This window comes from Leptopilina heterotoma, unplaced genomic scaffold (genome assembly GCF_015476425.1).
Source record: "Leptopilina heterotoma isolate Lh14 unplaced genomic scaffold, ASM1547642v1 Lhet_9, whole genome shotgun sequence".
Lineage (NCBI taxonomy): Eukaryota > Metazoa > Arthropoda > Insecta > Hymenoptera > Figitidae > Leptopilina > Leptopilina heterotoma.
This window is the reverse complement of record NW_025111193.1, coordinates 1512663-1526618: the sequence shown is the minus strand read 5'-3', so window position 1 is coordinate 1526618 and position 13956 is coordinate 1512663. Positions and strand designations below refer to the sequence as shown.

Here is a 13956-nt window from a genome sequence, read left to right as displayed (position 1 = left end):
AAGAATTTAATTATTTTCATAAATAATACAATTCTTTACAGAATTTCAATTATTTAAAAAAAATTTAATAAAAATTCGTTGCAAGAATTCCACTATTTTCATAAATAATAAAATTCTTCACAGGACTTCAATTATTTTAAAAAAATGTAATACAAATTTTTTACAACAATTCTATTATTTCCCTATAAATAATTAAATTCTTCACAAGATTTCAATTAATTTTAATCCAATTTTAAGTAAATTCATCGAAAAATATAATTATTTTCAAAAATATTCAAAAATCAATTATTTTTTAAAATTCATGTTATAATACTTTTAATATTCAATTATTGTGTAAAATTGTAACTGTAATTATTTTCGAAATCAATTTTTATTAGAAAATTCTACGAGAATTCAATTATTTAAATACAAATAAAATAAATAATTTATTGAATAAATTAGTGTTTTTCAAAATTGAATCCTCATAAAGAGTTTCATCAACTTAAATAATAGTATTTTTTTGACGAATTTTAATACAATTTTGAAAAATAATTACATTTTCCGGGAATTCGATTAATATTGTACTTACAAATAATTTAAATTCAATGATGAATTTTATTATTCATGAAACTAATTGAATCTCGGTAAAAAAATTTATTATTTATGAAAATAATTTAATGCTTGCTTTAAATTTTCACAGAGAAAACTGGGTGTTGTTTTAACACTGAAATCAGTGTTAAAAGTGTCTGCAACAAATTTTAACTCGTCAGTGTTATTTTAACACCGAAAATACACTTTTTTTTAAATAATTGAAATCTTTTGAAACATTTTATTATTATATTATTATTATTATTATTATTTTTATTATTATTATATTTATTATTATGTTGAAAATGATTGAATGGAGGAAAATTTTTGAAAATAATTAAAATTTTGTCCAAGAATTTTATTAAAATTTTTGAAAATAATTTAATATCTGCGAAGAATCTTATTAATTTTCAAAATAAATTGAATTTCTGTAATCATTTGTAACTTCTTTAAAATTCAATTTTTTTCATTACTTTAGTTAAAATTCCTAACATTTCCCTGATTTCCCTGGCCTATGACAACCCTGGAAATGTTAAAATATTTTTAAAATAAAAAACTTGCAAAATCTCCATGGAAAATCCACGGAAATTTCAAGGGAGAACTTCCATGGAATTTTTCGACGTGGGATGGTAAATTCGGGAGTAGTTAACATTTTAAAATTATGCAAAAATTTGAAAATTTGAAATAAATTAAAAACAAAAGGGAAAAATAAAAACTCACCTTCTGCAATGTGTGGGTGCAACAGGCCAACTTCTCCGTGTCCTCAGATAAATTACAGGAGGTTTTGCGTTTCCAACAACTGGCGCTGACGTTCTGCCTTGATTCCGTTTACCCCAAAGATGTCCACCAGTCACTGAAATCGCAGGATGTGGTCCACTTTCACTACACGCTCTTCGCGAAAACATTTCGCGCTTCTTCTCCTCGGACTTCATCATTCTTGTCCTTAGTCTACAATTTTCCTTATTGTTATTACTTCCGTTATTTTTTTATATTCTTGTTATTGTTATTATTGTTATTACTTTCGTTATTTTTCTATTTTCTTGTCATTGTTATTATTATTCTCCTTTTTTTCCAACTTTTGTTTTTTATTATATTCTTGTTATTGTTGTTGTCCTAGTTTCAATTCGTCCAATTTCTTACACTTTTGTCCCTTTCTCTTCTCATACATTCAATCATTATTCTCATTATAATCCTCTGAATTTCTGCTCCACTTGCATTTTTCCCCTTTAAATAATTTTCCCTCTTGCTTAAATATTCAAAATATTTCCAATTTTTTTAATTTTAGAGATTTACTACTCTTTTTCTTTTTTTGTCGAAAAAATTTGTCATGGGGTAAAAAAATAACTATTCTATGTTTCCTAAGAGTTGAAAAATCCTCATGGAATTAACTTTAAGTAATCAGTCTTCGGAGATGAGATGATTTTCAGAGAAAGTTTTTTCTATAACTCATTTAGTTATAATCAAAGTCATGATTTATATTGTGCAAAGAGAAAAAAATTGAAAAACAAGTTCTGAGATTCTTATGTTTTTTCTTCTTTTTTTTTTGGCTAATTCAAGTATTTGGAATTTTCAAAAAAAAATTCGAATAATAAAGAATTCTTGTCTATGCATCAGTCTTCTCTTTCGTATAGAATATTCGTAATTTACAAGCCTCCTCTTCCAGCAAAAAAAAATTTTTCTCTTCACCCTTTGTTACCTGAAAATAAATAATATGCTTTTGAAAATTCTGAATGTAAAATTTATTTATAAAATTTCAAATAATACAAGTAAATAATAATAATAATAATTAAATAATACTCTCTAAATATGAATTAGTGACTAATTTTTTTCTTCTGAATTAATAAATTATACTATGTGATAAATAGTAATTTCTACTAATTTATTAGTGAAATTAACTCATTCAAATTTAGAGAGTAATATATAAAATATAAAAATTTTATTTATTTTAAATTGTAAATAAATAAAATGTTAATAGGTATAAAATAATCTAAAAGAAAATGAATTTATTTTTTATTTACAAACATGGTAAAAAAATAAAGAAAATATTTGTCAGTATCACAGCATCATTAAAAATAATATAGTGCAGTAAAAAAATATACTGCTACTTTTTTTCGAGTAAAATAATATAAAAAGGCGAATGCACAATAACAAATGTAACTTTATAGCCTAACTCTGCGTTAATATTGTTTCCATTCATAAACCTTGGGTAATTAGAATTTCATTGGTTTACTCAACAAACCATTCTTCCTTCTGCTTTCTATATGCAAATATTTTGTTTCCGAATTTTAATAATAATTTAAATTACATTTAAATTTAATAAAATGTAAATTGGATCTTTTTAAATTTAAATTCTTTCAAATTATATTTAAATTTTAAATCAAATTAAAAGTTATAAATTCAAAAAAACTAAAAAAATCTTCCGAAATTTTAGGGCAATTTTTACGAAATTTAATTCAATTCAAGAATTGTCTATGCTGAAAAAAAAATTTAATTGATTCAAATAATCGATTACTTGTCTATTATTATCAAATAAATTTTTACTTGAATTAAATAATTTTAATAGTAATTTTATTAAATTTTTTCAGTATTTAAAAAAATTGTACGATTTAATTGACAAAAATAAATTTTTTTTCTCAGTGTATATAAACAAAAGAATAATTAAAGAAATTTTTTTGTGACTAATTTTATGGTAATTTTATTAAAAGATAATCATCTCGGCTTAAGTGTCAGATTGCAAAACTATATTTACGATTAGAATTAGTAAAGTTGTTTCTGTAACAGCTAATTACTGGAAACACGGGAAGAGTGAGAGTTTCAGAAGTAGAAATTCCGGTTACTTTAATAAATAATACAATTAAAAAGACTGTTTAATTTAAGTTTGAAATCTCGCGCGTTTGAGTGAGACGATAGAGAAATGAACAGGGAAATGATCATCATCCCAGTTTACCCACTCAAACTTTTCATATTAGATAAGGATAACATTCCTCTCACTTCCTCTTTTATATTTAAAAAAATAATAATTTTCAAACTAATCCCCTCTCAAAAATTTGAATTTAGTAAAAAATATTTACTAATTTCAATTAGTGACTGACTTTTTGCTTTTTAATTAGTAAATTTTACCAATAAATATACTAATATAGTAATTTCTACTAATTAAACAATATGACTAACTTTTTGCTTTTTAATTAGTAAATTTTTCTAACAAATATTAATTTCCACTAAATTATTAGTAAATTTTACTAATAATAAATAATAATTTCCCTAATTTATTAGTAAAATTGACTAATTCAAAAGCAAAAATTCAGTCAGTAATTCAAATTAATAAATATTTTTATTAATTTAAATTTTGACAGTACTCTCTAAATTTGAATCAGCGAAAAGTCGCTGATTCACCAGCCCAGAGTATGCAGCTGATGAAATAGCGTATATACACTGATAAAACAGCGTATATGCACTGATTTTCCAGCGTATATACGCTGTTTCATCAGCTGCATACTCTGGGCTGGTGAATCAGCGACTTTTCGCTGATTCAAATTTAGAGAGTAATTTCCACTAATTTATTAGTAAAACAGGGTTGCCACAGGTCAGGGAAGTCAGGGAAGACAAAGAAAAGTCAGGGATTTTTATTAAAAGTACTGGAAAATATTAAATTTTTTGAATTTATAAGAAAATTCTCAATTTTATTGTCTTTTTTGTTTGTCTCATAAACTATGATATTGCCAAGATTTCTAATACAAAACCTTCAATTTTTTCTATTTCTGACAATAATTTCTTTTTAAATAACTTAATTCTTGAAGAACTATCATAAAATTATTACTTATAATATAAATTATTTAATGAATAATTTATTTTACTTAAAAATTTCAAAATTAATTGGATTTTAAAAGTGTTGCGTTTACAATCTTCATAAATAGATGAACTTCAAAGATTTCAATTTGAAATTTTAAAAAATATCAATTTTTAATGAATTTAAGATTTTAAATAGGAATTTTAAGAACAACTCATTACAGAAATTCAATTATTTTCAAAAGTGATAAACTTCTTCCTTTAAATTTAATTATGTTAAAAAATTTTTAAAACTTCTCGTCAAAATTTCAATTATCTTTATAAATAATAAAATTCTTCTCCGAAATTTAATTATTTTCAAAAAATTTAATAAAATTCTTGTCAAAATTTCAATTATTATCAAAAATTTTCCTCATTTCAATTATTTTTAATATCTACTATTTAAATAAAATTTTCCAAAAGAATTCAATTATTTAAAGCAAATTTTAATAAAAATTTCACAGGAATTCAATTACTTACCAATTTTTTATAAATTTCTTCGCACTAATTCAATTATTTCGAAAAATTTAAATTAAATTGTTTTAAAAATTCTATTATTTAAAAAAATTTTGACAAAATTCTTTACAAGATTTAGTTAATAAAATTTTCCTATACAATTCAATTATTTTAAATACAATTCTTCTTAAGAATTCAATTATTTTCATAAATAATAAAATTTTTCTCGAGAATTTAATTATTTAAAAAAATTTTGTTTAAATGCTTTATAAATTTGAAAAATTAGAATAAAATTGATCGTAGAATACAATTATTTTCTTAAAATATATAACACTCTTCCTAGGAATACAATTATTGTCAAAATTATTTGAAACAATTCAATTATTTTCATAAGAAATAAAAATTTTCGAAGCAATTCAATTATTTAAGAAATTTTAATAACATTCTTCTCAAGAATTCAATTATTTAAAAAAAATTTAATAAAATTCTTTGTTAGATTTTAATTATTTTAAATTTTTTAACGAAATTTCTCGATAAAATTTAATTATTTTCAAAAAGTTTTAAAAAATTCTGAGAAATAATTATTTTAAAAAATTTGAACACAATTGTCATACGTTATTAAATTTCAGAAGGTTTGAATTTGAGAATATTAATTCCTATAGAAAAATAATAATGATCAAATATTTATTTAAAAAATAAGTTATAGATGTTTTCGTCTTTCGAATAATTTTACTTTCGAAGAAATTTGTAAATAAATGTAATAGAACATTTTTTTAAGTATCTAATAATTTTAAGAGTGTATCAAAATATTCTGTAGGGTCAGGGAAAAAGTCAAAATTTTGCCTGGAAATCAGGGAAGAACAAAATGAAATTTACCCTGTAAAATTTATGAATTCGAAAGCAAAAATTCAGTAACCAGTTCAAAATAATAAACATTTTGACTAATTCTTCAGAGAGTCAATAAAATAATATTTTATACAATAAAATAATAAAAAAAAACTTTCGAAACAAAAACCAACGAAACAATAAAATAGAAGTAAATACAGAATAATTTTATAAAATAAAATAAAAAAAATATATAAAATCCAAAAAAAATAAAAATAAATAACAAAAATAAAACAGAAATAAAAATAAGTAAAAAATGCTTCTGTATATAGAATATTTTTTACCGAAAAATAAAAATGTTATATCTGAAATTTTATGGATTGTAAATTAGTAAAAGAATCGTGAAATAAATTATAAAGAGGGGATTTTATGAAGAATTCATGATAGTCTCTTTAAGCTTCTCACACTCGCTCTCGCACTGGCTTACATCTCGTCCCGCAAAACACTATTTTCCATATACATATATAGATATAGATATAAACAGGATCAAAACCCGAAGTAAATATTCTGCATTTTACTTCTCAAAGATGGTATGAAACACTGGTTCACAGACAAAAGCTATATATAAAAGAAACTTTTCATCGCAGGGAGCTTTAAAGATCATCCAAGAAGCATCATCTTAGATTCAGTAAATAGCATAAAACAAAACTTCAAAAAAATATGAAGAGAGAAGACACATGTGAAATTGTATTTGAAAAATCTATTCGATACTATTTTTTTCTTTCCTTATCTTCACGCAAATTTTTTTTTCCATACGCAAAAAATAAATTATTTTTTAAAAAATAAACTATTATCAAGAAACTTTAAAGTTTCTTAACTTTGTTTTTAATTTTGTTTTTACTAAAACAAAATTTTTATTTTTTTTTAAATGTACAAAATTTTGAAACGTTGATAAAACTAGTGTCTATCCTGACACTAAAATTAACAAAAAAAGATTGAAAATAAAAGTTATTGGACTGACAAAACGATTTTACAATAAGGTTTAGGACTCTTGAATGTTTTTAATTTATTTGACAACTGTCTCAATTGGAAACTACTTCCTTTGTTTCAAGAGTATTTTGTTTTCAAATAACCTTTCGTCTAAGAAAATAGCGATTTTAATAATAACTCACTGCAACATTTAAATATTTGTTTCTGCACTTTTCATTGATAATTAATAATAATAAAAATCAGAATGAAAATAATGAAAATAAAATTCGGAATAATAATACCTATATTAATAATAATAGTATAATAATAATAAAAATAAAAATAGTAAAAATAATATAGGTAATAATAGTAATAGTAATCGTAATAGAATCGTAATAGAATCGTAATAGTAATAGTAATCATAATATTAATAGTAATAGTGATTATAACAATAATATAAAATAAAAATAATAATAGCAATAAAAATGATAATAAAGCAAGAAGAACTATAACAAAAATTAAAATAATTATAATAAAAATTCTGTCAAAATTATGACAGGAAATTCTTAATCGAGATAATGGAGTATTTTCCGCTTCATATACACACACACAAAGATTTTTTACTTTGTTGCGAAACGATTCAATTGAAGAGAGTAAATTCTCAAAGCAAAATACCTGCAGCCTACACACAATTTATCAAGTTAACAAAATATGTATTCAAAAATTGACTTTTCCAACGTTCAAACTATATTTACGGTCGACTTAGATGCTTCTTTTTACAACCAGAATGCAATTTTTCCCTACAATACTTCATCGCAAAAAAAATGTTTTTTTTTTGTTTAAATTTTAAATTTAAACAAAACTTTTTGCATTCAAATTACAAAATAAACATTATTTACTTTAATACAATTTAATTTTATTGTATTTTATTTCAATTTTATTTCATATACTAAAATAGTCGGTTATTAATTACTAATTAATTAATAACAACAATTACATTAATTATTAGTATTGTAGCAGCAATTAAATTATAACATATTACTTTTTTTAAATTTATTTTATTCCACTTAATTTAATTTAATTTTTATTTAATTTAATTTATAATTTAATTTAATTTAATTTAATTTAAATTTTTATTTTTATTTTATTGAATTTTATTTAACTTTTATATTTTATTTACAATTATCTTTAAACTATAGACGATTATACTACTAGAAATGAAAGTAAACTGCTTAAACAGTATATACGAAAAAGTTTACTCGTAATTTAATAAAAAGAAAAAGAAACTTATAAATATTAAGAGTGATGGGTATAACCCTGAATCTATAGCACAAAGAAAATAATGAAAAATTCAATGTGAACAGACTATAAGCGCGTTATTTGTCATCCCAACTTTAATATATATCTACATGTATATAATATATATATATATATATAAATATACGTTGATATATATACAATTTGAGTACATGCTATGTATATAAAAAGAATACGAAAATATATTCTTTTAAAAATACAACTGCCAGTAAAGTTTGTTTCACGAATAACTTTTAACGAAACAAGAACTAATTTAACATTGTATTATATTGTCGTTATTAATACTATTATTATCATTAACATTATTCTTATTATTTTTACTATTATATCATTACTATTATTATTAATATTATTTTCATTATTATTATATTATTATTATTCTTATTATTATTATTCTTATTATTATTATTATTATTACTATAATTTACAAAGTACTAAGTGGCCTTTTCTATTGACTCGAAAATAATTCAACAACTCCTTGAAACAATTCTAATAATTGAGAAAATAAAAATTTCCCTCGAAACTGACATTAATTAAAAAATACTATCTTTGTTTCTATAAAATACTTGAAACTATACACTTTTCCTTAAATTGAAAATTAAAATACAATCTTTCCACAAATAACAAAAGGAAAAATGATCAAATCATTATTCAATGAAATAAATAGTTTTTATTTATTAATTCATTTATTAGGTATTCATTATTTAATTTATTTATTTTAAAATATATTATTATTATTAAATATTAACTATAATAATCTTCGTATTTCATTCTTTCATTCTGTCTGTCCACATTTTAAAGTTAGTTTTTGTGTATGGTTTTGTTTTTTTTTTTCTTTAAAAAATATTGTTTGACATGATCGAAGGAATGCAGGTATTTTTCATAATTTATAATAAAACAATATTTAAAATTAGAAAATATAAAAAAATTATGATTAACAAATAAATTTTGTTTATTATGTGCTTTTTTCTATAACGAATTTCGTTTGACTGATCTAAATTATGCAAATTCTTCTCCTTTTTATTTATAAAAAATATGAGAAAATTGTTAATTGTTAAAAAATTATAATTAAGAAATAGGAAATATTTTATGAATAATTTACATTTCTCAATAACAATATTGTTCAGAAACTCATTCTTTTCTTTTGGAAAAAAAACATTACATATTCTATTCTATATTTGTCAATTACAAATTTTAATTGAAAATGAAATTGAAACTTTTTAAATTTTTAGAAAATAAAGCAAAAAATTTTACTCTAAAATTGTTTTGTTATATTTATTCACGAATTTCTTTAATTGTAAAATTATTCAAAAACATCAATAACTTTTTTTTTAAATAAATATTTAATCAATATTATTTTTCCACAGGAATTAAGAATTTCAAAAATTTCAAATTAAAATCTTTTTAAATTCAATAAATTATAAGAATATTTTTATAAAACATGAAGATAGCGATTGCTCAGAGTCGAAGACTCGGAGTGATCGATTTCTTCATGTTTTATAATAATTAAAGATGACCGAGTGATAAAATCATTGCTTTATATTATAAGAATATTATTACAGTAACTTTTTCAAAATTATTTTCATCATAAATTAATTATTATTTTCTACAATTTTGAATTATTTTTTATGAAAATAATTGAAGTCTTAAAAAAAATTTTATTATTTATAAAAATAATTGAATTATTGCGAAGGAATTTATAAAAAATTTGTAAATAATTGAATTCCTGAGAAATTTGTATTATTTATGAAAATAATTAAATGTTTGAAATTGATTTAAAAATAATTGAACTTTGGGGAAGAATTTTGTTATTTATAAAGATAATTGGAATTTTGACGAGAATTTTTTTTTAATTTGAAAGATAATTGAATTTTATGAGAAGAATTTTATCACTCTTGAAAATAATTGAATTTCTGCAATTATTTGTAATTTTTCCAAAATTGGATTTTTTTAGTGTTTTCAACAAAAATTTTAATTACAAATTTTTAAATTCTATTATTTTTAAAATTGCTAATCTTATCCTAAAAAATTAATAGTTTAGCTAGTTAATATTAATGTTTGTCCATGTTACGAGACTAAATATGAAAATATCCCAATAAAATTGAATGATCCTAAAGTTCGCCGAACGAAATTTTTTTTATTTCTTCCTGAAATGAAATTTTTATTACAATAATTTTGCGACACTATAAAAAAAAATTAATTATAAAGTTTCATAAATGTAAAATTTAAGTTTTCAATTTTTCTTTGAATATATATTTGAATCTTTTATTTGAATCTGAATATAAAAATATTTTTACTAAAAATATTTCGTTCATTATTGAACGTTTGAAAACTTGTTGATCATAAAATTGAAGGTAAAAAATTATTTTCCTCTATAATGTATGATTTCTCAAATTTTGTATCAAGTGCCATAAAGTGCGGAAAAGTAATTTACATGAGAATTCTCCAGTATATATACATACATACTGTATTGACATTCTGATAAGGCTAACTAAAGCCAGTCTATGATAATTTTGTTCTCTCGTGAATGCCATTCATGATTTCTGTGATGTTGCCAACACTTGGTATTCCTGCCTCGAAAAGACAGAAGTCAGTTTAGTAATTGGCTTTTGTAACTCGATTTATATATCACGGCAACCACGCAAAATTCTGTTTGCGTGTCCATATCAATTTTAATATTATAATACATATATCTATATACATTTATAATACTAAAAGTGATTTAATTCAATTAAATATAAACCCAAAACATAGCTCTATATATATATGCATGTAATAATTTTAATATAAAATCTGATTGAAATTTAACAATGTTGTAACTGAACAATTTATGGCTATTAAGGAAATAGGCTACTTGACCTACATTTAACGTCTCTCTCTCTCTTTCTCTCCATATTCTCTCTCACTAATTTTATATTTCGCGCAGCGTTTTACTATTACAATAATTAAAATTTTACAAACCTAATTTTATTTTTCACTTTTATATTTTTAAAAATATTTAACACGATTTTTCAATAGTAATTAATAAATTGTTTTAAATAAAATGAAATAATTAATAAATTGAAAATAAATAATGAAATTAAAAAAATAAATAAAGAAAAAAAAATAATGAAAAAAAATAAATAACGAAGAAATAAAAAGAAACGATAAATAAAAATAAACAATAAATAGAAAAATAAATAAAATATGAAAATGAAAGAAAATTTTGAAAAGAGAACATCTTAAAATTATTCGAACAAAAAAATATAGATTCATCATTATTTTTTTACTCTTATGATTGATACATACAACATGCGACTGTACAACATCATTTATCAATACGCGAATATTTTTTCGAAATGAAATAAAAAAAAGGAAAAAAAAACTTAAAAAGTGTAGGTAACGAACCAAATCGAGGGTCGGTGTGAGTGTTTTTAAATGGCTTTATTTCGTTTTTCACTCCAATTTTTTACACCATTTGTAATACTCATCGTCTTTTATATACATGTGTGTACTGAAAGAAGTGAGGGAGAGAGTGAGAGAGAAAGAAAAACAGAGAGAGAGAATAAATATGTGTGTGTAATTGTGTATAAAGCAGAAAGTAGAATATCGATGAAATCAAGATAACGTATTGAAAATGCCAACGGATATTGAAACTGTAAGAGAGAGAGAGAGAGAGAGAGAGAGAGAGAGAGAGAGAGAGAGAGAGAGAGAGAGAGAGAGAGAGAGAGAGAACTAATAACTTTACAATTTTCCTTTTCGCGAATGAAAGAAGCCACAAAACAGGAAGTATATTTTTAATTTAAAAAACCATTACTAATGACACGCTCCGCATTTGATTCTTTTTTTCTTTAAATATGAGAATTGGAAAATTTTATCAAATTAAAGAGACATTGATTTGCTTTTAGAATTACATCCACTATTAATTTTTACAATCAATAATTTTCGCTCGAGGAAATTTTAATAGTTCTTTATTGCAAAAAGAAAAAGAAAGACTAAATCTGAATTAATTAAATAAAATCAATTAAATAATGAATCGTCCACTAATATTCAAATTATTAACAATTTTTTCTACTTTTTAAAAGAATTTAATTTCATCTAATATTTGAAATTTTCTTTTTTAGAATTCATTTTAGAAATTGTAAAAAAATTTAAATAGTACAAAATAGAAATTTTTAATATTTGAAAATAAGAGAAATTTTAAAAAATTTCAAATAAACTTTTGGCAATTTGATATAATAGAAATTTTTAGTATAAATAAATAAAAATTTTTTAATTCAATATCTTGTTAGACTACTTAAAAAATATAGTTTTTAGTAAAAAAAAACACTGATTAAATTAATTATTGTAAATTTGAGTTGTTTTCTTCAACAATATTACGGCAATATAAAAATAAATGTAAACAGTTCTTTTTTTTAAAAAAAGACTATTGTGGTTATTAAAAACTATCAAAGAATTCCTCTTCGTTTCTTTTATTTTTAATCCGAACCGAAAACAAAACAAAAATACAACGAATCGCGTTTTATAGAGAAAAAGTTTTTAATGACCAAAAACTTTTCATACGCCAATTAACATTATTTTAATTAATAATCCGACTATTTTTTTATTCGATTTTAAAAATTAAAAATTCTAAAATTAATAACTTCCAATTCAATTCTAAAAATGGGAAATCTAAAATTAAATCATTTTTAATTCGATTTAAAAAATTAAAAATCACACTAATTTTTAATTCGATTTGAAAAATTAAAAATCACAAATTTAATAATTTTTAATTCAATTTCAAAAATTAAAAATTTCAAATTTACATGATTTTTAATTAAATTTAAATTAATTTAAAAATTAAAAATAATGATAGATTTCAATTAAAAATCACAAATTTAATAATTTTTTATTCGATTATTGTAAAAATTAATTAATTATTTAATTCGAAATAATTAGGATATTTATTGCATTTACTGCATTTCATGGAGAATATTCTTCATATCAAAAATAAATGCCACTTGGGATTGCACGTGTTAAAATGTAGGAATATCATTAGTACTTGTCATCAAGTCCTATCCACTTATTCTCCTTCGGGATTCATTTAAGCAAACTGTAGTCGTTTTGTACAAACGTCCCTGCCAAGGGTAATTAAAAGTATAATAATTTATTACGACAAAAGTGTATATACCATAGACACGAACTCTTTATTCCACTTGACAAAATTTTTTTCCTTTTTCCCCCCATTTCCAAAAAGAAAAAAAATGTTCAAAAATTTTAAATTTCCTTTCTTTTCTAACTATATAATGAAGAGATATATATGAAAATTAACTAAAATCATGATCTGAATAAATTACAAAACATACCACAAGGGAGAAAATATTCGTTTAATTTCTCAAAAATTCTGTGTATTATAATCATTTTCGATCTATAGAATATAAAAAAAAATTACCAATGAAAAATCGACTATTTTCTTATTAAAAATTACATTACTTATTACATTACTAATTAATTAATTCAGTGTATAATGAAAATCATAATTTTTCCATCTACTTTTATGATATTTAATCCCTTTGAATATTTAACGAAATTATAATTTTTTGAAAGTTTTTCAATTAATCATTATTTAGAAAATTCAATAATTTTTTAGATTCTAATTCGAATTTTTAATGTAAACGTATTTAATTCAAGAGAGAGAGAGAGAGAGAGAGAGAAGTTATAAAAGTTATTACACAGTTCTACTTACGTAATAGTTCAATTCTTTTCCTTTTTTTATTTTTATGTAAGAAGAGAGTAAATTAAAAGTATAAAAAAAGTTAATTGTAAAATATTTTGCCAAAGAATTTCTGAGAAATGTTCAAAGGGCATTTTTATTGAAAATGTCATGAGACAAAGGAGATGAATTATTCCCTTCATTCAAACTTTTCTTTCTGGTACATGAGAAAAATAGAGTGAGAGAGAAAGGGAGAGAGTATCTTATATATACCGGAAAAAAGCTCGTCAAGGAAATAAAATCGACTCCGCTATAAGAATGATACA

The 13956-nt window shown here is 21.7% G+C and overlaps 1 protein-coding gene across 1 annotated transcript in view; it reads right to left on the bottom strand.

Moving 5' to 3' along the window:
* Positions 1-1281: 1281 nt before the first annotated feature.
* LOC122511704 overlaps positions 1282-13956 on the bottom strand; it is a 113624-nt gene continuing 100949 nt past the window's right edge. Inside the window, exon 4 of the mRNA XM_043627119.1 lies at positions 1282-2263. Within this exon, the coding sequence (XP_043483054.1) occupies positions 2260-2263 (4 nt within the window). The 3' untranslated portion in view covers positions 1282-2259. The remainder of the gene's footprint in view (positions 2264-13956) is intronic.